This window comes from Bradysia coprophila (assembly GCF_014529535.1).
Source record: "Bradysia coprophila strain Holo2 chromosome X unlocalized genomic scaffold, BU_Bcop_v1 contig_130, whole genome shotgun sequence".
NCBI lineage: Eukaryota > Metazoa > Arthropoda > Insecta > Diptera > Sciaridae > Bradysia > Bradysia coprophila.
Window position 1 is genome coordinate 459383 of NW_023503296.1, and position 27912 is coordinate 487294.

The 27912-nt window shown below is 30.1% G+C and overlaps 1 protein-coding gene across 47 annotated transcripts in view; it reads right to left on the minus strand.

Moving 5' to 3' along the window:
- Positions 1–3992: 3992 nt before the first annotated feature.
- LOC119067844 (calcium-activated potassium channel slowpoke) overlaps positions 3993–27912 on the minus strand; it is a 62464-nt gene continuing 38544 nt past the window's right edge. For 7 of the 47 annotated variants that reach the window (XM_037171027.1, XM_037171028.1, XM_037171033.1 and 4 more), the window contains exons 12-29: positions 27634–27789; positions 25575–25687; positions 22574–22732; positions 22432–22508; positions 21797–21832; positions 16305–16379; positions 15029–15079; positions 11483–11503; positions 10330–10404; positions 8788–8820; positions 8537–8711; positions 7472–7540; positions 5952–6126; positions 5372–5876; positions 5176–5312; positions 4959–5101; positions 4676–4895; positions 3993–4601 (exon numbers count right to left, since the gene is read on the minus strand). In XM_037171027.1, coding sequence (XP_037026922.1) covers positions 4476–4601; positions 4676–4895; positions 4959–5101; positions 5176–5312; positions 5372–5876; positions 5952–6126; positions 7472–7540; positions 8537–8711; positions 8788–8820; positions 10330–10404; positions 11483–11503; positions 15029–15079; positions 16305–16379; positions 21797–21832; positions 22432–22508; positions 22574–22732; positions 25575–25687; positions 27634–27789 — 2346 coding nt within the window. In that variant the 3' untranslated portion in view covers positions 3993–4475. Of the gene's footprint in view, positions 4602–4675; positions 4896–4958; positions 5102–5175; positions 5313–5371; positions 5877–5951; positions 6127–7471; positions 7541–8536; positions 8712–8787; positions 8821–10329; positions 10405–11482; positions 11504–15028; positions 15080–16304; positions 16380–21796; positions 21833–22431; positions 22509–22573; positions 22733–25574; positions 25688–27325; positions 27439–27633; positions 27790–27912 lie in introns of all 47 variants that reach the window. The other 40 variants (XM_037171071.1, XM_037171073.1, XM_037171070.1 and 37 more) reach the window with 31 other exon arrangements.

Sequence of the window (27912 nt, forward strand, 5' to 3'; positions counted from 1 at the left end):
CCTTTTGAATTTATAAAATCGGACACGCTTCATCATTTTCTGTTAAACGAAATTGTTTCGCATTAAAACTGGAATTATCTATTTTAAAGATATCAGAAGCTTTTAAAGTACTTACAGAAATTTCGAATTAACCTCAAACGTTTCCAAGAGCTTAGGGTGCGTTTTTAGCCTACGTCAAATTACAGTGCGAAATTTATGATTTTAGATTCATAGATGGTCCGTTAATCTCATAATACTACGGCATTGGCTTGATTTATACTGTGGACTAAACCATGAAACTCACTTTGACCGAGTATAAATATCCCCGTAACCAAAAACGTAAAGGTGACTTGCTACATGCTTTTCCAGTTGGTTTGTTGAATTAACATTTGATTTACTGGTAACCAAAAGACCCATCGAACTTAGTACTCAGTACTCAGTGATATATTTCTGGTTGAGACATTCTTTAAAGCATTTTTTTTACCTCTTATTGTCCCTTCTTTGGTACAAAATGTAGAAAATGCAAATAACACCAGGGTCTATATTTTTGTAAGTTTGAATACGTCACTACCTGGCCCTTTTTTTCCAACACCTTCCCGCGACGCTTTAATAGCGTGGAGTGGACAGTCTAAGTTCATCTGTGTTTGTTGTTGAAAAGCGTTATAACTGAAATCTGCTTCTATAAAGTTATAAAGAAAGAAAAACTTCAAAAACCTTTTTTTTAAATATTTTTTAAAACAATTTTTTATTTTAAAAAATGAAGGTAATTTTTAAATTTTCTAACACCTAATTGCAAGATAAATAAAAACAGTTAAATAGTTTTCAAAACTATTTTCGCATACACTATTAGTGATAACAATTATATACAATCATGTTAAAGTTGTCTTCGTTTTTTTTTTATTTACTTTTATTTGTATATAAATTAGCATGTGGCAGGGTGTTTAGATTTGTTGTTGTTTTTTTTTTAAATATATAAACTCCTAAATATTGTTATAATATATTTTTGCCTCATATATTATTTTTATTTTATTTATTTATTTTTTATCTATATTTATATTTTTATGGATTAAATTTATTGTTCTATTCATATAGATTAAATTGCCATTTTTTATGATAAGAATTTATGAGTTCTATGAATCGTTTTTTTTATATAAAAAATCTCACACATACACGCGATATTTACAGAACAGACATTTTTCTTATACATTTTTTTTTATTTCATTATTAAATGATTTATTTTTATTTTTTTTATTTTTTTTAAATTTTTTTTTTAACTTTTCTATAATTTAGCGAAAAAGCTCGAATACCGTTTTCTTAAATATTTGTGTTTCGTCATTTAAATTGTAATGATTACTATTACGCGATTTTTTTTATATGCCACTTTAAGAACACGATAAGGACACTGGAATAATAATTTCATTTTTTTTGGTTTATACATTTTCCTTTTAATATTTTTTTACGTTTTTACATATTTTTTGTTTGAAATATTTTTTTTAAAATAATCTTCCGTCTTTTCATCGTTCTATAAACGTTGCGTAAATTGAATGAAACAAAGTCTAACATTTATACAAACATACACACCCTCCCAGATATCATTATAATGCTGCATAATGTGACAAAATGTATTTTCATTTGGTTTTTGTTTCTTTGAATGCTCTATTTGAAGTCAGTTCAAAAACTGATTAGTTTTATACTTTTGTTTTTATTTATAATCTTTCTTTTTCGTAAGCAATTTGAATTAATATTTGTTATAAAAGTTTTACAAGTTAGGTATATCCTTTGATTTCTTCTTTTTTTTCTTTTCTTTTTATATCAAAAATGAAATTAGTTATTGTATCACAAATTTGTTTAATATTATGATTATTATGAAAAAACAATTAATTTTTTTTAGGCAATACCTTCAATATTCTATCTGTTGGTTGATGAATTTTTATTGTAATTTTATTGGTTGAATCGGATTGTGTTTTTGTCGATATTATTTTCATGATGGGTTCGAGTTTGTGTTTACAGTTTCTTGGTTTATATATATCAATTATTTCCCGTTTTTTATTCAATGAACAGACTATTAATTGTATTTGTCGATGAAATATGGCTTACAACGAAATTAGCTGTTATTGGCGTTACAATTTTTGGTTATGAATTTGTCAGAACTGTTACTCGGAATGTATTGCGTAACAATTCTAAAAGTTCTTTATTGCTTTACTCAGCAGGCAGTGTTCAGTGTGTACAGAGGATGGTTTTTTTTAATTATAATTATTAACAGGTAACATTTAATTATCATTTGTTCATTACGCAAAATAGTTTCGACTTCTTTCACTGATCAAATATGTATCAGACCATTAAAAACATTGTTCGTGTGACGGTGAGCTAGATAAGCGAAATATTTATTCTTAAAAATTGCATAAGGCAAAAATGTAAGCTACTATGCTACACAAGAACTCTTATTGAATTTTACTCAAAAACTTATGACCGAACCAAATCTTAATGAATATTCCTAGAACATTTTTTTGTGGGAATCCGTTCTAAGGAACTTCGAACTGCTGATCAGCTTTCATAGTATACGAACAAATACAAACATTTTTCATCGTCATCGTCGACCATTTTATTTTAATAAATACTTTTCCCATCTATGTATCAAAAACATTTTTTTTGTGTGGTGTCCTGAGTGAAAAAGCAGATTGAATTACAGACTATATGAATTCTATACTGAATAGTTGACGAATACTAAAATTCAATTCCTATCTCAAATTATATAAGATGTGAACCTGTTTGTTTGTTTCCTGGGGGAGGGTCAGTTTCAATGACTTTAAAATGTTTGTCTTAAATGCTTTTCTAATCGATGGGATAATTTATTCGGAGTCGGAGTGAAATGGAAAGTGATTTTATAAATATTATTAGTGCTGCTAGACATGGATGAGACTACATTTATTCCGAATATTTGTGTATATAGGGAATCGCACAAAATGAAGGCAACGTCATGACTAGTTACCATGAGAAACCGAACTAAACCACAGTAAAAATTCAATGTTCCAACATGAATAGCAATATAATTAACATGTTTTAATGGTTAAAAAGTCAATTTCAATTAGTTTTCTTTTAAATTTATAATGACATTTTTGCTTGATAATTCAATTTCTTTTTCTATGCAACAAAAATAATTAAATCCTTTTTGGTTTTAGAATATCTTTCGGTTTTATCGTTTTCATCTTTTTTTCTCTAATAAAAAACATTTAACAACGAACTTATTTAACACATTTTCCCTTTTAAAAATAATTATTTATCGTTAACAAAAATTTTTTTTATATAATTGGAAAGATCCTATTTGTAATGTGTAAACGATGAACAACCTCTTGTTATTAATTTTTTTTTTTAAATAAATAATTACTTCATGTCGTTAAATAGTTAAGTTTGATTTGTTTTTTTTTTTACTTTCACTTTTCTTTTATTTATTTGTTTAAATTGTTTTTCACCGATACGATTTTTCTTTTGTCAAATGGAATCTTTAAATCAAACATTAGGTAGCTTTTTCTACTGACTTTAGTCGTTCTATTTTTTTGTTTTGTTTTATTATTTAACAATTTAAAACTGACAATTGCGTAAACACGTTTACACAATAGTCGCGTTATTTTTCCTTTTCTTAAATAAGTTTACCTTATTCAATTTGATTGTAGAGTGTAGCAAGCCTTACGGGTGGCTCCCTCATGCTTATAGCACACCATCAAATTAAAAATGTATTCAGAACCTAAAAAAATAAAAAAAAGAAAGAAAAATACGAAATCACCTGGAACAAAAGATCACTTCAGAAAAGAAAAGATAACAGAAAAAAACTCTCGTTTGGTTTTTGAACGAATTTTATTTTAAAAATGTTGACACTAAGAGTAAAACAATAATTAAAAGTAAAATTACAAAATAAAAAATTATAATTTCTACGATGGATAATCAAAAAGTTCAATCAAATCAAACAACGCAATCAAAATTTTCGTTTTTTAAACTAAAAATTATAAAATATTTTCATTTTTTTTTAATATCTCGGAATGGTGTGGGAAGCAATTGTTCACATGAAAGACGAGGTTTATCGGAGGAAATAGCATTCGTATAAATTGTTATACATTTTTGGTTTTTTGTTTATTCTTTTCTTCCTTAATTACATTTTCTAGTTCCAACTGAAAATTTATAAATTTATAAGAAATGCTATTTCCTTGGACTTTGGTTTTATGTACACGATATAGCATTTTCAGTAATTGTTTCAAAGAAAAATGGTTTAAAACGAAAAAGATACAACAAAGATACAAAGATTCTTTTAATGAAACAAATCATGTGAGTGAATAGTGAATTGTAAATTTAAATGAAAAAGAAGAAAAAACCCAACAAAACAATAAACATGGGTCGGAGAATGGAACACAAATTTGTTCGCTATAAAGTGTACAAAATTGATGAATATTCGTCGTTCATATGTATGAATAGGGACCATCTGTTAAGGCGCTACACAACAACAGTCAAGAATTATCATCTTTATTTGATCCTCCACCACCAACCCCAGAACCTTGCGAATTATTTGTTGTACGTCTAACTGATGGTGGTTTATATTCCAAACCAGGATCGAATTGCATTAATACGAACACCTAGAACACACAATTTTCCACCAATGTTATAAGATGTCTACAAACGCCCAACGGAATCATATTTTCAACTATACCTGATCCGTTGGTAATAAAGAGAAATCGTCCGGAGGATTTGTAATGACATATCGTTTACTACTGGCATCGCAACTCGAACTGGTGTCACGAAACCTGTATAATCCTATGCATAACATTCCATACGATTTCAATGCCGCCACAAACAGATCTCCATATTTGCCGGCTTCACCAAATTGAGCTAACGGACCATCATATAATGAAATTTGACCAACGCGACATCTGCGAAAAAACAATGAATTACAATGCAAAAATTTCGACCGAAAAATTCGTGTTGTAACAAACCTGTCACGGTTACTTAAACTATCTGTTGTGCTGTAACCTCCTCTCAAGCCAGCACCTTCTGCCAAAATTAATTCCAGTTCAGGTGTGGCACCCCCAGTAATTAGTGACCGAATCAGAGTTAAGGCATTTTGATTAAAATATGTCTGAAAGAATTATGGTTCACAATGAGAGAGACTCTGATCGGTAAGAATCAAGCTATAAAAACAAATCGACTTACTGTTGACATTAAAGAATCTAATACACTGACAGCGAACGCTGTACCACAGGCAAATGGTTGAGTTAAATACAATTCTGTGTCAGGATCATCATCGTCATCTTGATCAAGGAATTGGACATTACTATCGTTTACCAATTCTGTAAGCAAACATTAATTGAAATCAACTATTCAACGTTAATGTACAAAGAGATCTAACCAGTTATCATCGGTACGTTAGCCCCGTAAACTGAACCCCTTCGCTGTAAGACAATTGGACTGCCGGCTGCATTTAAATTATCGAATTCCGGACCACGTTGACTCAAAACGCCTATCGTATCGTCAAACGTCATTGCTTTAATATTCAACGATGCTAATATAGCCTCTTTATCAGCTAATGTTGGATCGTCGTTGCTAGGAACTTTGGCCGATAATATGCAGCACATATCACATAAATTAACATTGACGGCTCTGAGATCAGCTCGACTTAATGGTGAACCATTGAGTACCGAAATTTTAGGTAGATTTTGCAACATTTTCCATTCCCGTCGAATGTATTCGACTGAACCAACAATCACTACATGCTTTAATTCGTGATAGTGAAAATTAGATGCACGTAATGGCATAACTAAATTTCTTAATCCGATTAAAGGTGAGTCTGGATCAGCGAATAAACATACAACAACATGCCCATTCAGTACAGTCATTGCGGCTTGATTACGATCCTATGTTTTAAAGTTTATGTTGTAGATTAATATTAGAATTTGTTCGAATTGTATATGGGGATTTAGTTCACTTACCAGAATGCAGTCTTCTAAAACTCTAGCCGGACTCCAGTGAAACATACCGGTCGAGTCATATTTCATTTCAGTTTTTTCGAAATCGAAATCTTTGGATTGATCGTCTGCTATACCAGCGGGCATCGAAACACCATTACCAGGTTGAGTTCCAGACCCACTTCCACGACTCGTAGGCCTTTGTGTTATTAAATCAATTAATTTAGATTTTTTGTTTGTTCTTTTTTCATTGTTATTTTTGAGTGAAATAAAAATCGAAAAAGAATTTATGCTAAAAACGTTATTACCAACACATTTACAACGAAAAAAATTAGTTACGATAGTGTGCGAGTTAATAGAAAACTAATGAAAAATGGAAAAAGAAGAGTTAGATTGAGCTTTTGTTACAGTTGCTAATATGTTGGATGGTCTGCATCAAATAACATTGTAACAACATTTGGACATTTGAAAAGCAGTACAGAAATGAGAACAAAATACAGAAACAGGAATAATTCTGAATCGAAAATGTACTTCTCACTAAAAATAACTATGTAGATCAAGGCTTATTATTGGAAGTTTTGATTTCGAAAATCGGGAAAATTTCCAAATATTTTTGAAAAAGTTCCCAAAAATTCCGAAACTAAGTTTCAATAAACTAAAATTAGCAATAATAAGCTCTAGTGCAGATAATGTGATGCTCGGCTCCAGCCGAAGTTGATTCACTTCATTTTAAATGCGACAAAAAAGACTACACGTTTTAAGACGGCTTCAGTTGCATTCTTATGTCAATTATCTAGCCACAATGTCCTGCCAATTTCTAATATATATTTTGATATGGAGTAGCAGTAGCGACAAGAGCAGTCTTGTTGTCCTAAATGAGATTTTCCATATAAAAACGGGTCTTGCTTCGACCGACTGAGTCTTTCGCGATGTCCGGTCGTTTATTAATACTTTCCACTACAGAACGAAATGGCCGTGATCGGAAAACAGGGAAAGCAGGAAAACAAACGAATTGTTACAAAAGGTTGAACTACGGCTTGGAACCAAGTACGATGGATGTGGTTCAATATAGACAAAATTTATTCGGTTAAAAAGCTCTTCCATTTCAACATTATTAAATTCTGTGAGCTTTTTTTTTACTTAAATGAATTTTCTTTGCTTAAAACCGAAAAATTTCATCTATTTTCATATTTGTTACAATATACAATGTCGTGTACAGTGCATTCAAATAATTACACAAGTTGATGATCTAAAAAGCATTCCGTAAATGTTGCAATAAAGGATAAAATAAGTGAAGGGGGTTCGAAATTTCAATGCAAAAATTAAATAAATTTAAGTAAAGTAAACAAATTCTGACAGTTTAGAGACAGTTTACCGCTGCAATTTTCTTGCTTTGCATCGCTGTGTTACAGCACATACAAAGCCAATAAAACTTTCGAACAATAAAACTGCCAATCGTCAAGAGTTTGATGAGTTTACTTCTAATAAAATTACAAAAATCAATTCTGTTTAATAAAAGCTAAAATTGCAGAAAAGTTGCATACATGAGTTTTTTCACTTCATAAGCGAGTTGATAGCCCGCATACGGATTAGCTTCCGTAGGATCCGTAGGCCTGAAAAATTTTCGATTTTATTTAAAGTGTTGTTCATTACAAATAATTTGTTTTTTGTTTTGATTAAACTGAGGTGTTTAAAAAATGGTTTTCCGTAAAAACAATGTTTATTGGTCAACAAAACGTAAAATTTGAAATGAAAAATATTCTGCAACATATCTACCAGGCTGTCTACCTCTAGACCTTAAATCGGGAAAACGAATTTTAAATTGAGACAAAATTCAAGTAAAAGACACGATTTTCTATTGATCTATCGAGGTTAATTCGAGGTGTGTCTTTCACAAAGAATGTGCTCGAAAATTCGATTCACCAAATACTTTTGCTCATCGTTTCCAAAGAGACACTTCTCAAAGATACACACACATGTACTTAACGAAGACAGTAAAACAACTGGAAAATATTCTTTATCCGGTCTTAAATCTCATTTGAATTTATGTGTGCGTTCATGTGAAAAGTAAGTCTTTCCATGTCACAACGATGACAGGATGGAAATTGGATAATTTTGTCGATATATTCCATTTTTCTACTGCAACGGATCAACGTACAGTTTATTTTGTTTTACAGAAACAACAAAATGTCGAACTGAATTTCTGTACGGTAAAGTTGGAGTTTTGAAACTATTTTACATTTTCCTGGTTGAACATCTACTTCGTTTAATCCAAAATATATACGGGAAACGAATAGTAAGTGTTGAAAGGGTATTATATATTAAAGAAAGTTCCAGCAGATTGATGTTATAAAAATTTGAAAATATTTGCAAAGTACACGTTTGCTGTAAAGTATAATACATAAAAACATGGCAAAAATTTCACAATAAAATAAATTAATGAAAGCATTAATTGCATGAAACAGCTCTTGAAAGCGTCGATTTAGTTTTCCATTTGGACAATTTTTTTTTATATTTATAAATTTTATGTTAGATTTTATTGATTATTCGTATCAAAAAGAGTGTATCACAATATGATTAATTACTATTCAAATGAATTGACTACTGACCTATTATACGTTGATGGCGATACAGCACTTTCAGGTGGTTGTCTATTTACATTTGGTTTGACTTTGTTAACTTGTTTTATTGAATTCATATTATGAGAATTTGCTTGCTGAGTATTATTCATTTGTAGTGTTGATCCCGATAAACCTCCATTTGTTCGTCGATTTCGATTGATTACTAAATTTTTACAAAATTTTGTTTGGTAAAATGTGATTTTTTTCAAATCGGGATGACGACGATTCACAATACTTACAATTAATATCCTCTCTGTCACGAGTGATATCGCCTGTAAATGAAATTTAATTTAATTCCATCTATTTATTGATTGCAGTTATGACCAGAAATGATGATCGATATGATTTTGGGAGGGGATTCTCTTTATAACGTACATTCCAGGTAATATTCAAAATTCGTTATAAATTTCTACAGGTTATGGGCCTGCCATTTTAACGTCAATGTTATTTTTATTATCTGGAGTTTTGTTACGGAGAGAGTCCACCGCATGTTTAATTGTGTGCAAGATGAGACTAGTCGTATTTTTACGGTGTTTTAACTGTGATTAAATAAATAATTACTGAATGGGTGTAATGCAAACTGCGGTGTTTGAAATGTTTTTATGTACAACAAATTCTAGTAAATTGAACATTATAATGGTAATAATGATAAAATATTAATCAACTAAAATGGTATATACCACTGATTTATTTATAAGATTAAACTAAGTTAATTAACGGTTTTAGTATTGAAATACATCGATATTATGAAAAACAAAATCAAAATAACAAAATTATACGGAATACCAAAATGTGTATACTGATGATGCACTCAAGTTAAATTAGTTAAACATTTCTTTTTTTTTTTGTAGATGATGGTACATGATTAGTAAAGTAAGTTTATTTATACTGAAGACATGCACTTCATATTTTATTGGTATCTTAGTAGAAAAACAAAAACAAAAAACATAAAAAGGATAAGAAAAGAAAAACTTTAACATGACACAAAATCGTATTTATAAGTAAATAAGGTTTGAATACAATTGCTTCCCGTGTGCCCTACGCCTATTTCCACCGATGAATAATGAACCTTCACCAAACGTCCACAGTCTACCCACTATTGATTTGGTCAAAAGCATCAGTGAACATTATAAAATACTTTCTAACAGAACCTTTAGGGGTGATGGACAACGATTAGAAGGACACAATATGCCGCTATTTTCTGAATACACGTTCCTAAACGTTGCCAGCTGAAATCGACAAGCAACAGTTATTATAATTGGTGGTTGGTTTCGCCATTGCTCTTTTAAGACTTTGTGATAGAGGTTTTTTAATCAAGCTGATGTTCACCTAGCTGCTTTTAGATTGGGTCGTAATTATTTTCATTTCCAATACTTATCCAACAAAACGAGAATTGATATTAACATCGCATATTGGGACGGAATAGCTGATACATATCCGCGAGAAGAAGTGAATCCTAAGTTTATAGATCGACACTAATTGGGCGTTTGATTATACGTATACGGAAGGTAAACAGTTTTAAGTTTATCGTAAATGTATTGTAAATGTTGAACACAGCACAAACAAATACTTTAAAAAATTAAAAAAATAATTTCTTTTTGTTCAATTTTTTTTAGAAAAATGATTTAATGAAATGAAATTTGAATGATAAATTTAAATCGTATCCTCATAGGGACACAATTTTAAATTCCATTAAGCTGAATGTGATTGGAAAATAATAATAAAAAGAAAACTTCTAAATAAAAAACGTGAAATGAATCCAAAACAAAATCTAAATTTACCGGCAGTTATTCCGCGCACATGTACCCTTTTCGGTAGTTCAGGTGGCGTAAATGTAGGGGCCGGATGATGATCATCTGAAAAATGGCATAATATTTCTCAGAAAACCGATCCACTCTTTAGATTGGCACGGTGCCGTTTCTTGTTTTGCTTTTTTTTTTAAATTGTATTTAACCAAGAAGCAATTTGATCAAAAGATTTCTTTTTACTACTTCAAAAATGAAAAGAAAGAAAATCAAAAATCAACAGAAAAGGTAAATTGGTGAAGATAATAATTGTTCAACTAATTCGCTTATCTAGTGTCCTAACTTAATTGAAGAAATTAAAATAATTGCAGAAAAAGAATAGTCAATAGGCAAGTCAAACTACGAAGGGCATGATTTTTATTTACAAAACTCATCATTTGCATATCATTTATATATATATATATTATGTACACTAACTATAGGGCAATACACAAGTAACAAATCACTATTTTATGCACATCATGCAAAGGATTTTCAAATTGCAAATTAGATATTAGGAGCAGAAATACTTGGAAGCATTATGCGCATTCTGGTTAAATAATAATTATGCCAAGCAAATGTTGTGAAGAAGCCGACAAAAGCAAGTTTGCAAATTTAATTTTAAGCAAAATATACATGCAACTGCCAGACAAAAGAATATTGTAGAACAGACAAGATGCAATTTTTTATGTTTTTTTTAATAGACAGTGTTTTACTTATTTCGGTGTGATTTTATGTGAATGAATTTATTTGTTTTTTTTTTTTCTCTTTACTACATGGTTATCATTTTGTGTGTCAATTTGTTTGTTCGTGTGCTGTGAAATCCACGTGATTGATTTTTTTTATTTTGTGTGTGTGGAGTGTAATTTATTAAAACTTATAAATAAAATACATTGAGATTTTTAATTTCATTTAATTTGCATTATCCGTCTAAATATATTTCATAATTCTTATCGCTTTATTGCTCAATTTGATTTCAATTTATCATTTCTGATCATTTTTTTTGTAAACGTGATTTTTTCTCATTTTTTTTTGGTAACAATAATCGTTGGTCAGATTGTACTAATTTAACACGATGAAGTAGATATTTAACTATCTATTATGAGCAACAGTTTATTAACTTTTTCTTTATTTTTTTTTACAAACTTACTTGAAATTGAGTAGTCATCATCTATCCAGCATAAAATATTGACCCAATGAAATTACCGAAAGAATGAGAGATTCAGGGGGTAAAGAAAAATATGATTATGAGATAGTTAAATACGATCTTGAAATAAGGAGAATTATCTTAATAACAGAAAAAAATGTTCCGTAAATTGAGGAAAAGTGTATTGAGTTTCAAATAAAAAAAATTAATCTTGATGGTTCTACTACCTCAAATTTGTTCTATTTATTGGGTAATATCAATAATAATTCTAATTGTAAAGTACTTGCTTTGCAGATCGAATTAATTAAAAATGCTTGAATAAAATAGTAATCCTAGAAACCTGGAGTTGAAAACATGAACGTTTCCATGTCAGGCTCAGATTTCTCTTTAGTAAACCTGAAAAAAGGATTTTTCGGAAAACCCGGTCAGATGAATTTGGTTTTTCAGGTTTCAAACTGAGTCAGGTGCATACTAAATCAGATTCGAAAAGCGACCCGCTTCAAGTAAAACTGAACTTAAACATGTTGAACTTGATTCTTAGTATCACTAAAATGCACCTCAGTTCAAATCAAGTTTACAAGACATGCTAACACGCCTGAAGAAACTACTCATCTGCTATCGATCCCGACGTGAAGAATAAGCGATTTGTTCTGGCAGGGGTTACCTTATATAGCGAAAAGTATGATAAAAATATTGAAGTAGTAGATTTTGAATCTAGCACAAATAGCTTACATAAATGAAGGGACAGATTTAACGAATTTGCCGTTTCTAAAGAACAAATATTTTGTGGATTTAACTCGAAAGGCAAGTGAGTTCAAATTACAATACAATTTTCCAGAAACACTTTACTGCAAAGGACTCTGAATTAAACTTTTAGACCTTTGAACAAACTTAAAGTAGCATTTGAAACCCCAATACTTCGTTTTTACAAATTTTGAAGTATTTGCTGAAAGGTTTTCGATCAAAGACGAATTCGAAACTTTTTCCGAGAACTTTGATTGTGATAAGATAAGGTGGTATCTGAATAAAACAAAAATGGCTCATTTGTAAAACAAAATCTTATGTCTGACGTATTGCGTTGCATGTTCCTTATAACAACAAATCTAACTATTCGCATCTGTAAGAATTAGCGAAAAATTTGTCATAATGATCCAGCAATGTTCTCTTTTTTCTTTTAAAGTTGACCAGTGACATCAGTGAACTATCATTATTGCTATAAAATCATATTGCATCGATGCAAATCCTCTCGCCTTTCAAAATTCTTACGTCCACAGTTGAATTGTAAAAGGAAAAATATGATTGAAAACACGAAATCGATCGGATTGCATCGATAAAATCGTGTTTTTGTGCTGCATTACGATTTAGAGATTTACAGACAGTAGCAACATTTAGTATTAGAACACGAATATTGGAAATACGAAAACGTGCATCGCAAATGTTCAGTTTAAGTATGAAAAGAAAACTAAAAATTTGTTCCACAAAATTATTAGGTTTTTTCAAAGTTTTATGTGATAATATTGTTCAATGTTAGACAGAAACACCAATAAAATGTCAACACATTTGTAAATTATTTAGAATCTAAACGAAGAAAAAACATTTTCCTAAAATATTGTCGTTTTTTGCATACACTATCGACACTTTTCATTAAAAATTTTTTCGGTTATCACACTTAATTTGTTTTACGATTTCACATTATGTACAATATACAATTGGTTACAAATACAAAATAATTTAATCCATTTCTATATGTATATGTATTCTTTCCTAATTTAGTTCAATTTTAAAAACATCAATTTCATTTCGAAGGATTAGGCGGATCAGTCAATAAATTATAAAAAGACAGAACCATAATGTCACTGATTTAGCTGCATTTAAAGTTACATACATGGGCATATTTAACATATTTTTCAGAAATAAAGTTTTGGCTTTTGTGGTGGTTCAACCACAGACCGCCACGAGTCTGCAAGGATAGCGATGAATTGGAATTTCATTCCGATTATGATTCGCTATAATTGTTCGTGTGCAAATTGATATGGTGTTCTTATAGAATTGTATCAAGCAATGGAGTTATGGCCTGATGAGAAATGGTATTTTTGAACTGCATATTAATGCAAAACGTCAAAAGACGTATTTAATTTCTCTCAGATTTTTTCTCTCTGAAACTCTATTATTTCAGAAATGTTCGTGTGTCAAGCCTATTTTCAAGAAATTCAAATTCTGGAAATTTCTCGAATTTATTGGTAACCTTTTTTATTTAGGTTTAATATTATACTTAATGAAGTTATCATTGTATTTTCCCGATATTACGCTTAGACACGGGCTCAAATTATTTTCATATAAAATTTCATATTTTTCGGGTAAGTGAAGTATTACAAGGAAAATTCGGTTTGATAGAAAAAGGCAATTGAGGGCAATCCATTAATAACGTCAGCACTAAAGAAGAAGTCAACATTATAATTGAAAAAAGGACTTTCTTGTTAAGGTTGTTTGAAAAATTAAAAATCCAAAACAATTCTGACGTACTTTGACCCAGACCTTGTGATTACTTTTTCCTTAAATGTTAGAGGAACGGTAGAAACAAAGTGTGGACATCGTAGATATATATTTTACTTGAACTTAGTTGAACTTATTCAATTCAATCATGGAAGTCTAATTCACATAACAAGAGATACAAAATTGGAAAGTCGAGTTTTCGTGTGAAGTTTGTCCGAGGTGAGTTTCGTAGTTGATTTCACTTGCTGTGATTTCCTAAACCAATTCTCTTGTTTTCTCTAGTAATGTAATAAACCATTTTCGACCCTAGGGAAATCAAAAGCACGTAAAAGGGTTTTAATCCGAACATAACGCTTCGATGATATCTTCAAAGTACATAGAACATTGTTAGCATAAAATGATTGTGTCTGTTTATTTGCCAAACTGTGTTTTTGTGACCAACGCACTTCAAGCATAAGTCGTGCCCTAAGTAAGGTACTGCAACTGGACAGTGTGTCACACAACTGTAAATTACTGCTGACCACTACGATCACTTTTGCTTGAAGTGCGTCGTTGTGACTCATTTTCTTAGTTCGAATTCACGAAGTATTTAAATATTTAGCACTTTCAGATGATGAAGTTTTGATTTTTGAGATGGCGAATGCAGCATAGACGAGTGAAATTATTTCATGTCTTATGTTTAGTTTATCAATTTTTTTTTTTGGAACAGTTCCAATAAAACATTCTGTTTTTTTACTAAATTGAATTACATTTCCAAACAACTGCACAATCCGACATCGAAAAATATTAAATGATGTTTCCAAAAGTCAATAAATAAACTACAACCAATTCGGTGATAAAAGAAATGAAAATATCAATTTAATTTTTTACCAAAAAATAAAAACAAAAATAAAACTAATTCGAAATCAAAGAATAAACATTTACACATAAAAATACACACACGACATCCAATTCAAAATTATTATTTTTTTTGTTTCTTTGTGTTGATTTTTTATTTCTGTTAGATGAGTAGAGTTATTTTCAAAAATAAAAAAGAAAATATAATACAATACGTACTTGCACGTCCTACCATTTGAACGGCTCGGACGCCTTTCCTGAAGGTGGCCACTGTGTGATTAAAACAATACAAAAAAGAGTAATAATAATGGGATGATTTACAGCAGCACAATATGATGTAACATTCTAAATTACGGATAATTACGTAGACATTCTTCATTGACCTTCTTTTCTAATTCGGAGATCATTTTTTTATGCATCTTTTTTTGTTATGACTAAGTTTGGACCTATGTTGCCTAGATTGTATATTTTTTCATCCAAATTGACTAGATCACTCGGACGGTCAAATATTGACAGTTTTAGTGTGATAGACGGTCCTCCATTCAAAAGTCTTTCGATATTATTATACTGAGTACGAGCTTTAACGTTTAGCACAAGTTTTTTAATTTGTTTAAACTTAAGGGATCATTTTAGCCGTTTGTTACGAATAATTATGTTACCTTGTTAGCAATAAGAATAGTTTATAAATTTCATGTTAAAGTTATCATTAAATATTTTTAAGTATAACAACAATTAAAGCGTGGTGTCTTTTGCTGATATAAAATATAATAGCAATTGATTATTGTCCCTGATTATTTGTAAAACACTGCTAAAGCATTTAAGCAACGCATTAATATTTTTTTGTCCACATTTTCAAAGCCTCTTTAAATTTTGGTTTTTATTTGTTTGGTTTTTTTTAAGGATTTAATGTTCTTGACGTCGATCAGGAGAATATGAAAAAAGTATAATAATTACTCGAACTTAATTTGATTCAATTAGCGCGCTAAGGCCGCAATATACAAAATATAATAAATCGTAGCTGAGCAATACTAAGATATTTGATTTATGCAAATTGATTTAATGTTTTTTTTTGTAAAATAAAAGAAAGGAAAAAAATTGATTTTTGCTAAATAATTTTTGGAGTGTAGATAAACAGTTTTTTCAATTAATTGTAAGCTTGCACATTAAACTTAATGATTCGCATTAGTAAACCGGGGAACAAATACTGAAAAAAATGGTTTCAGTATTTACACACCAGTTGCGAATCATCGTCCATTTAATGTTCAACAATATTTTATCACATCGACTTACTGATTCGGTTTTTTTTAGCATTTCTGATTTTTTTTATTCGGTTTTAATGGAAAATTAAGGTTTTTAATTTTTAAGGGATGTTTTAAACAAAACATAATTATTACAATTACATAAATAAAAAAAGAAGAAAAAATTAAAAGAAAAAGAAAAGTAAAAAACATTGGCGTATTATTTATGTTAAAAATAGTTTTGTTTTAAACCGTACCGTCGAGATAAGTGTGACAGATTGAATTAAGACCTTGTTTTACCATTCCCGTCTGCATCATAATCATGCCCACATCTGAAAGTCGCAAATAATTGATTTTAGATGGAAAAACAAATAAATAAAACAAAGATTACGGTGAACATAAACGAAACTTATTTGGTGGTGCAAAAAAAAATAAGTTAAAAAATTAAAATTTTATTGACCACGAAGACAAAATTAAATTTTAAAATATATTTCCGAAACATTTATGGCAACAGAAATTGATTTTTAAGAAAAAGAAATGAGAAATATAAACAGAAACAGAAAAACAGAATTTTCGTATTAAGAGCGCTCACTCCTTAGCAAATTTTTAGCCTACATTTGTGCTCAAAAATATTCGGTTTTCGATGATTTCTTTGAAACAAAATCTTATTTTGAAAAGGAAACCATTAAAGCATACAAAAATGTGTTACTTTTAAAGGAAAAATTGGTTTGTGAGTCATAACTTTACCCACTTGGGTTTGCAAATGTTCCTCCAAGTGGGAACGTCATCAACCACAAACCAATTTTTCCTTTAAAAGTAACACAATTTTGCATGCTTTAATGGTTTTACCTTTTCAAAAAAATATTTTGGTTCAGAGAAATCATCGAAAAACGAATATTTTTGCGCACAAATGTAGGCTAAAAATTTACCAAGGAGTGAGTGCTCTTAACAAAAAAAAAAATGAAAATTAAGTTGTAACGGTGCAGTACACAGGTATCTTGACATCATATCCAGGCATGGTTCGACATCATTGTTATTCACCATTTCACTTATCAAACATAGGACCAAACATTTTTGAAATCATTCTATCGAATTTCTAACCTTTGCGTTCGTACTTCCATCATTATAATCGTTAAATGTTTAGATGTAAAACGGATTTATTAAATTAAAATAACTGTTCGTGTCATTTATTTCAATGATAGCCTCAAACCATGTAGCATTTCCATGTATGTATATCATGACGCAGAATCAGCATCATTAAAAGGTGAAAATTTGAGCAAATTGTTTTGACACCTTTTCATATACGGCTAGTCATCTAGTATCAGCGATGAAGAATATAAGCGATGCACAGTGGCTGGTATACTTTAAGGTAACGCTTTGTTTTGTCTTTTTCTGAACCTCCGACGATAAGAAACAGCTCATCGGAGTATGAGAAAAGCAAGTGTCATCTCCACGAAAAGAATTTCCTGTCGTTTGAGGATTGGTGGGCATGAGGTTGTCTTTAAAATAAATTTGATTAATTAATTAGCAGTCAGAAAAATCATCCAACAACCAAGAAATTCATCAAACATCGCCGTCATGTTCACGTTAAAGTTACAAACTAAAAAAAAACTTTCATTTATTTTTCACAGTTTTCTACGATAGAGGCTTCAAAAATGCAAAAACGTTAGATAAAATCAAATCCATCATAATTCTCGTGTGCTATATAGTTTGTGGACCATGAATTCGTCCACATTGTTATTTGTATGAAAAAATCGCTGAGCGCAAAATATTTGAATTATAAAATCGACATTGTGAAGGATTTTGTTTTCTTCCATGCGTGTGTTAGACACATTTTTTCTTCTTTGTACAATGAGCTATCATCATAAACCATTAAATCATTTTGTTATGACTAGACGTGTTGGAGCCGGTAATGATCATCAGCGACGAATTGATAACTCTTTCCATTGAGCTGTTTAACCTTGGGCTTTTCTCTTCCATTATATTGATAATAACTTTTTTAACGTTGATTTATTACAATTAATTGTTTTTCAATCATTACTTCCTTTCAGCTATTTCACATTGTGTTATGTTATAAAGTCGAATAAATATTTACTTTATTAGATATATATAGTTCGACGTGCGGTGATACGATTTGGCTAAATCAACTAGAGATTTTACTGGCTTCAAATTATATGCAAATTTATGTTGAATTTGCAATATGAACTAGAAATCAATTATTTTTGGAATGATCAGATCAAACATACAATTGTAACCGCCAGTACTGTTTCACACATGTAAAAAATCCCAATTTCGTATCGAAGTTGATCTGATAGACTTCTCGATTTCTCTTTGCCATTTGAAGTAGCTTATGAAATGAGAGAAATCAGTGAAACGGAGAGGAGCAGTGTAGATATATTCATATATATAGAAAGTGTGATTTTTTACGTAGGCAAAGCAGTAGTTTATAAACCACATGAGACACACGATTTGAATGTATATCTGAAAATAATTATTCGACTTAACCTTAAACGTTAATTGTTAACATTACAATTAAAATGAATAAAATTTTCTGTATATACAAATATTTAAGCTGATAAAGACTGATGACGTTCATTTAACTTTTCCACAAACAATTTGAAGGAACGAAAAAAATTCATAGTAAAAGCTGAAATTGAGTCACATACATACATCCCAGGCCAAAAGGAAAATCATACAAAAATATTTTGTTAGTAGCAGACATATAAATAAAATAAACTTTTCTTTGCGAATTCAGCGAGAGCCCTTGATGGCAAAAAAAAAACATATCATTATGATAAATATACGTATGAATGGCAGAGAGATACGAATTATTGACCAGCTTAATTCAATTTCTTTTTTATTAACTTGAATTTTAAAAATTACTATTAACTCTAAGTCAATGTCAACAATTCTTCGTTTTATTGTTAAAAACTAAATCAAAAAATTTTCTATTTGTTTCAGTTCTATTTTGTATATTTGTGTAAAAAATATAGTCGTTTTTTGTGTTCCGTTCATGATGTTTTTATTTTTTATTCTGAGGAGTTTATATATGTTGAATATATCCATGAATTTAATGAATTTGAAAACTCATGCTATACGTTTGTTGATTGAATATATATATATTTATATAATAATATATTGAGGGTAGGGAACAAAATCGGTGCAAGTTATTAAATTCAGGGGCATGTGTGAATATCGTTTTAAAAATGTAAAGCTATATATATATTTATATAAAAGATTATCATATACAGTTAATCAAATGGACCGATGCAAATCTGAGAATTAACTTTACTGTCGGAGTGTAGTTAATATTATCGAAAGAGAAACAAAAGCAAAAAACAAATTTTCTTTCGAATATTTGCATTTAACATTCATTGTATAACTGTATATTATACTGTATATAATGTATATTCAAAGCCACATAACACCATTTTCAAAAAGAAAAGAAAAGAAAAATGAAATAAACTGCAGAAAAAAACATTATTTCAAAAAGAAAACCAACGGAAAATATTTATATTGGATTGCGATTGTGAATAGGATATAAAACGTGTGATAAATATGGATATATAAATATGAACCGTCCACCTTGCACATAGCATTGTATTTGTTGATATTCATATTCATATAATTCATATTTCATATGATAAATGTTTAAGTATCCCGAAAACAAAAACCAAAAACAATGTAACACTCTTCAATTATAAAATATACAAATGCAGGTCGTATGATTTATGCATAAAAAGTATATGATAGAGGATTTATCAAATTTAAGGCGAAAGATTTTTGTTCCCCGCTTTCTTCTTTGTAAGAATAAAAATCAGATGAACATAGGCGTTACGATGCGTTTTAAAATATTTGTTTTTTGATTTAAGCAAGACAATTTTTTTTTTCATTTTTCTTGGATATAGTCCAATAATATAAACTAAGCTTGAGATTTAGGAATGAGATCGGAGCGGATTTATAAAATATTCGAATTCAAGCCAGATATAAAAATCGATAACGAACGACACGACATGGTCTTAATTTTGTGACGAGCAAAAAAATAATTTGAAACATAGTCGGCCGTTTTAAGCCAAGCAAGGTTTTTTTTTCAAACTCGCAAATTAAATGTATCAGACGAGGCATCAGTACGTACGAACAGAAATCGTTAGGAGAATTTTCGAATATGTCCGTGATTGAATATGAAATTAGTAATACCTTGAACGATACGGATTCAATGTTTCCTTGTTGACTTGGTGTCTTAAAGTCCCCACGCAGTCAAAAAAAAGCATTCCGTTTTTTTCTTCGTTTATGTAAACCACGTCTTTTTCCTATTGTCAAAAACGATCTGTCAAGTAACGGAGGCTAAACGGAATGCTTTTTGTTTGACTGCGATTGCAGCTTTAGAGTTTATAGAGTTTGAATAAATGAAAATAAAAAAACGGAACAAAATATGAAAAAGATCATCAACAAAAGTAACGTGTCCGACAGAACTCTTTCTTACTTTCACAGCCAAGCTATATTTTCTAGATATTTTAAGGTTGAAGATATTCAGTTTGGGTGATAGAAGCTTTTTTATAACGAACTTCATGTTTATAGGATTTTTTATATTAAAATTAGGATTAAGAGCTTAGTCCCACAATTTTAATTTTTAAATCGTGGACAGATACAATTGTCATTATTCTTAAAACCGCTAAGGAATAACAGCCTCGGACAATCAAACTTTGATAGTAAATTGTTCTATTTTTATAGTAAATAACGTTTAGTTCGGTTAATAACGTTTAGTCACTAAAATTTAATTTTATTTATTGGTATTGGGTTAGTTTTGGAGGGCTAAATTTCAAAAATCACTAACTCGCCGACACATTGGGCTATATAACGGGCATATTACTTTCAAGTATAATGTACAGAGCCGCATACATCTGAATGCATAAACGAATTTCAAACCAGCTTGTAAACAAAATAGTTAAAACCAAAATCGTGAGTCAAAATGTGGCGAATGAAATTTGAAAAACAAATAACAAAAGAAAACTAGGATCAATGTCACCATTAGAAGAAAATTCGTTAAAACCAAAAATATTTACAAACTAAAAACTGAAGCAATGTTCATAGAAAGTAAATCCTTGTAGTATGTACAAAAATTTTAATGTGAAAACATCCATCAATGCAGACACTAATGCAAAAAAGAATTTCGATTCTCAATTTCGTTTTTTTAGTGAATTAAAATAGGCTTGGGGATATCATTAAATACAAAAAAAATTTCAATTTTCTATTATGGTCAAAGAACTACGAGATTATGTTAGTAAACGAACAATTAAAAAATAAAAGTAACGAAACTCTTGATTATGGTGGGTCGGTAGTGATTATAATATAGTTTGAAAATTATGTCTTTTTCTCAAAAATTTGGTATAATTTATATTTTAAAATACACCGTAATTTCACTAAACAAAATCGAAAAGAAAAACGTAATTTTACATATTGGCAAGATTGGAACATAATGGGAAAAAAATGCTTTTTATCAAAGTGGGATGCATTAAGTTAAATATTAAGAAAAAAATTCAAAACTTAATCTCAGAAAATAAAACGAAAGGAAAATGAAAGAGTATTCTGTAATTAAGTAAGATTATACGAGTATATCAAAAACAAAATGAAGAAAAAAATGTCAACGAAAAATGATAAAAAAAACTTTTCATCAAACAGAAGGATATTGTTAATTCTACAATTTATTTATTTTTTAGTTTTGCTTTCGAAGGTATCAATTGGTTTTTACCTAAGTCACCAAATTTGTTCCTCGGTTGAGCAGTTACTGTTTTTGGATAAAGGTGACCCCCCGAAAAATATTTTTTAGATTAGAATTGTTACATAAATTAATTTGTTTTGTTTTTTTATGTGAAAAAAACCATTTGTAATAATAAAAAGTTTTGAAAAAAGATTTTTTTTTGTTTTAAATTTATTTGCTTTGCAGTGTAAATGTTTTTTTCTCTTTTTTAAGTTTAAATTCTCACAGGACGAATTCTTATCTTATTAACTAGTTAATTTAATGCTTCTAATGCATTTTTGATTGGTTTTTGTTTGGTATATCCGGTTAGTTATACGATTTATTTGGTAAATATAGTCAATTTAGCGTTTTATTCGTAGTAGAAATTTATCTTTTTTCTTTACGATTAGTACTCATAAACAACCGATGATTAGTCATTTGATTATGTTAGTCAAATTAGAAAGAATTGACACTGATATATTGTTTGGGCTGAACAGAGATGCCTTTCAAAATGAGAACATCATGTTCATCCATATTATTATCATCAGTTGAATAACTCTTTCGAACGTCTTAAAGTCAGTTTTTGATTAATATATATTTCAGGTTAATTAAGAAAGAGGTTAATGTAAAAAGAAAGTTAAACTCACAGTTTTTACATTTACACTTCTTGATGAGTGTTTCATCCTTAATGTCATCGTGGCATGCTTTACAGTAAAACCAGGCCCTGAAAATGTGCAAAATAATTCAATGAATACATTCGTTTGCGAACGATCGGCAGATCGGTCAGACCGTTTCACTTCGTCCGCACTCTGAGCAATGAAAAAGCCTTGAGTGTTGGCTTGAATTTTGGCACCACGTGGATTTATCGATATTTTGCTGTCTGATCCTTCTTCGGTGGCCTTGATCTCAATTGCCAGCAGAAGCAGTTTTAATTTGGTAAAACATAATCTACGGAAAATGATTTAAAATTTTGATTTTTAGTATTTTCTGGGTTTCATGTTTCAAACGAAAATATTTTTGTTTGTAAATTTTTGAACGAAAACGAATTTTAAAATTACACTGAATGACGCGAAAATACGTTATTACATCGGTCTCATTCTATCGTTGAGAATTTGTACTTTGGCAGGGCCTATTATTGGTAAATTTATTCACCAAAACCGAAATTAGCCTAAATACACCTTAATTCACCAAATTTCAGTAAATTTTAGTAAATTTCTGTGAATAAATTTACCAATATTAGGTGCTTCTTGAACCACCAGCAAGTCGTGATTAAATTGGAAGACTTATTTGGAAATATTTTTTTTTAAATTTCGTTTTACATTCATTTTATGTTGTACACGTCAGGCCGTTTTTTTTTTGTTTAATCCACAAATAATTTTAAAACAATTCACTACACAAAGAGAAAACTACATAATTAAAGCAATATGTACAAGAAAACAATGTGAATAGTATAAATGCTTAACATGAGGCTGATTCTAATCTATTTACAACAATGCATGCCACATAACATAAATGATACAAACAAAGCGCTGGATATATTTAATATATAGACAAAAATATGTTCAACCGGTTTGCATGTTTTTATTTTAATAATGAATTCATAAATTTTTAATTATATATCCCTTGATTACTAACAGACCCTTTAAACAACGACACACATTTATAGAAACCACCTAAATGCTTTTTTTTTCTTTATTGAAGCAAGTTCCAACGGAATAGAATCAATGAACGATAATTTGGTGAAATTTCTAGTAGATGTATCAGTTAAAAACGTTCATTAATTTATTTGACACCACTGAGGGTGTTTCTACAGTACACAATTCTATCGCTAATTCATTGTTACCTTAATCGTTGTGACACCTTTATCATTAATTAAAATTAAAAATTAAATATTGCGTTATAAGCCTAGAGCGCGGTCAAATTCAGGTCATGAAAAACGAACTCAATAGCCTTGTAGAGAACTTGATAATAGTGCGAAGGTACCATGATTTTTTGGTGTTAGTTGCTGTCCGCTGCACATCAACTTCAGGTTTAACCTTGACTATGTTCCCACTGGAAAGCCGATGACAGCGAATAAAAATGCTGTCACCATTACCGATTTCTCAACGACGTGATTGAACAGAACAGGTCGACTTGAAACCTGAAGCTCAGATTATCTAAATGTTATTAGAACTGAAAATTTTAACCTGACCTGAATTTACCTGAAATCTGAAAATCAGTAAAACTTTAGGTAAATCAGGTTAGATTTTAGGTATACCTGAAAAATCCCAGATATATCTGATTTACGTGAACTTTCACTAATTTTCAGATTTTAGGTGAATTCAGGTCAGGTGTGTTCATATTCAAATATTCTCAGGTCGACCTGAAATTCAGGTTCAGATCAAGTGGTACCTGATCTGTTCCGAGCCTTGATTGAGATAGATTTGAATGATTTGAATTAGACCGAGCCTTATTGATCGTAATTGGGAACGGCCTTCTTAAGAGACCAATTGGACCATAATTAATAGACGAATGCGCTAGAATATGGAAATCCTTAACAAATCACAAAAACAAGATGTCCTCAGAGTCGGAATACAGAAATAAATTCATTTTTATAGGAGATGCATTACGTTCAGACGGATCATGTAACGTAATGCTTTAAACGACGATTCATATAGCCAAAATATCAAACTTTTATTCGCTCATAGTTGTAAAATATGCAGTAGCTAGGCTCAGGTGCAATTGTATTGGCAGAGCAAAAAAAATGTTATTTTATTGGAATATTAAAAGCAAAATTTAAAACAAAAAAGGTTTGCGGCAAGTATTCGAATCGAACAATGTAACGCCAGTCAAAAATCAAAGAGCATTTCCAAGCAAATGTTTTCGTATTGGGGAAAATAAAAAATCGTAAAGGGATTTCAAATCTGTAAATGATTCACGCCACAAATCGGCCGTTTCAAGTAAATTTATTTGGATTAATTTGGTGTTTTTCTCGAGGGATTCCCACCAGATTGTGAATGGAATAATTAGGAATTTGTTTTAAACGATAGGAAAAGAATTTTAATTGGTTATTGATGGAGTGTCGCAATAATATTTTTTTAAATATATTTATTGTAAGGAATTGAGACATTTGACTAGTGAAACTATCCTAGTAATCTCCAATATATTATTATATTGACAAAAATCAAAAGTTTTCTATGTACAAACGAAAACACAAGAGACAACTGTAAATCCTCTAAATTTAAAAAAAAAATTTAATTCTCAGCATAGTTGCATTAACCTTCTACCCGATGATCCCCAAATATTGTCATGAAATTTCTAACATCAACCTACCATGTTAATTGATTATGTTTTTGTTTTTTGTAACACCTTCAGCTAAACAATTGTAAGTTAAGCTAAATGCTAATTTAACTATTAGAGAGTTAGTTCAACTATGTAAAGAATTAGTTTCAATTAATTTATTAAAATGCTGGCATTTGAGGTATTTAAAGCAAAATCGTTTTTAGCTTGAGCCCCGCGGCGGATTTATAATAATAATAAAAAAGAAGATTCTATTACTCATGACATAATCTATTTTGTAATTATAATAATGTTTCCACTAAATATATAATCGGTTAATCGATTTTTACCAAAAAAAATTATTAACTTGGTTATAAAAGCCGATTTCTATTTTATAGTCTAGCCTCAATCTAATTATAAAATTGGTTAAACATTTGATAAGAATTTGTTTTTTTTTTTATAAAAATAAATAAATTTGCTTTGAGTATTATTTTCTGGTTAACATTCTGTTAGTAAAGTAAGGGAATCTTACTCGCTCGCTTGTGGGAATGTCATGCCAGTAAATGAGGGCGATAGGGTTTCAGTATACATCTCACATCCTGTACCCTGAAGGTAGTCATTTTGCCATGCCTGTGTATCTGGAGACTGTAAATAACAAAACACCAAAAACAGTTTAGGGATCAAAATAAAATTGTTTGCTGGTTTGTCGTTCCTTTTCTTCTTTCTTTCTTTTCTGGTTAAAATATTTGTGGTTTTTTGTTTGGGTCAAGATATCGAGCGGTTATCCATAAGCTGAAACATTTTTGTTTTATACGATATTTAGTTTGTGAGTAAATGCAGTTCACTGTTTCTTCCTAACCTAAGTACAATGGATATAAAATGGTCAGGATACCTAAATTGAATGTTCACATTAAAAAAACATTTCCACGCAGGATTAATATTCGTATAACGTTCAGTGTTTCCCATCAAACGATAAAAAATATTCAAAGCTTTTTAGCTCGATGAAGGTCCGTTAATAAAATATAAATTATGTCGAACAATTATAATGCAAACATTAAGAAAAAAAGCAACTTTTGTAACTGAAAATATTTACAACATCAATTTGAACAGAATACATCGATAAGCATTTTATTATTACATTCGTGGTAAATGAAAATGGTGGAACGCTCAATATAAAATTTGAGTTGGAAATTATATTTATTTATAGAAAAGTCGAGTGTTTTGAACGTCGCAGAAGAATTTTTTTTTTGGAAAAGAAAAACGCAGGGACAAATTAACCCACCAAAGTTTTGCGTCAGTAGATACACATCAAGTCATTTTAGTCATAACAATTTCGAACTAAAATTTTTTTAATCCAATTTGGTTTTACGATCTAGATTCGGTGAACTTATGTTCAAGTTTGACTCGGATTTTATTTTTTGGGATAGAACTCCGTATGCTTGTTTATGTTGAGTATGACCCTCAAGGGGTCTGAGCTCATTTCTTTAAAATTTAATTTCATTATTTTTATTAGTCCACTTTGTTTCACACATTCATATCTTGTGAGTCATATACACCTAGCCTGTGAATGTAGAACAAAGTGGACTAATGAAAATAAGAGATTGATAACACGATGGCACTTTTAGGTGTTCTTGACTGTAACATAGAAAATGATTTTAATTCCGCTTTAGAGAGTAAGTAAAGATAACCAGGCATTAGTAAATTTTTACAGAAACAAATCAACCAATATTGGAATATCAGCAATAAAAATCTAGTCATGTGATGAGTCACAACGGCCCGTCGATGACTCGACCATTCTACCAACTATTCCAACAATTGTAAACAGAGTATAACAAAACCAATTCTTAAATGTCTTAAATGAAAACAAACAGGCTCACATTTTACTGATGTAGGATATGAAAACCCAGGGAATTTTGTTGTTTTTTTTTATACACTCGTCAGTCGTAAAAGAAAATAGTATAATGGTGCAAACAAGATCCACGTTTACAATTACAAAGGAAAAATCAGTTGTTAATTAGGTGTATCGTTTTGTAAAAAAGTATGCACATCGCACGTCATGGTATGGTTAGGTTTAATGGTAATAAATATTTAGATAGTGTGATTCAAATGTATAAACACAGTTACTTGAAATGGAGAGAGATCGTTTTCAAGTAAAACAACGAAAAATAAAATCAAATGAAAAATGAAAAATAAACGAAAAAACGAAACAATTAAACACTAGACATTTTTTGGTCACAATCAGCTATCGTTTCCAATTAATCGAAGCTTCGCTGGCACACTTACTCAGTGGCCTGTGCAAAAGGCATGCCGATGAATGACGGACTTAATGTTTCCGTATACATTTCCATTCCGGTTCCTCGCAGATAATCGTTTGTCCAAATTTGCATGTCAGGCGACTAAATTTTTTATTCGCACAAATATTTGCATCAATAAAAATTCTCTCTTATAAGACACAATTTTTTTTTTCACTCAAATTGAGTTATACAATGTATGTGTTATGTTATTATTGCCAAGTTAAATGAACAAAATATTATGGAAAATCTACTATATAATCAAAGTTGTCGCAACGCGCACGCACATGTATTACTTACCGTTTTAAACGATCTCATGGCGAACAGATTGGCCATCATCGTCGAAAATCCGGGTGCCAAACAACTTTGGGCAATGAAACCTAATTTCAATTCGGCTAGACAAATAACATCGTCTCCTTGTTTCCAATCCCAGGATGGAATATTTAATAAATAAGCCTGGCAACGGTAACGTTCGATCAATTTCGTTCTTTTATAAAATAAAGGGACTGTACCCAAATTACGTACGCATTTTTAGGGATTTTTGACCCACTATCATAATTTTTTTTTTATGGTCTGGTC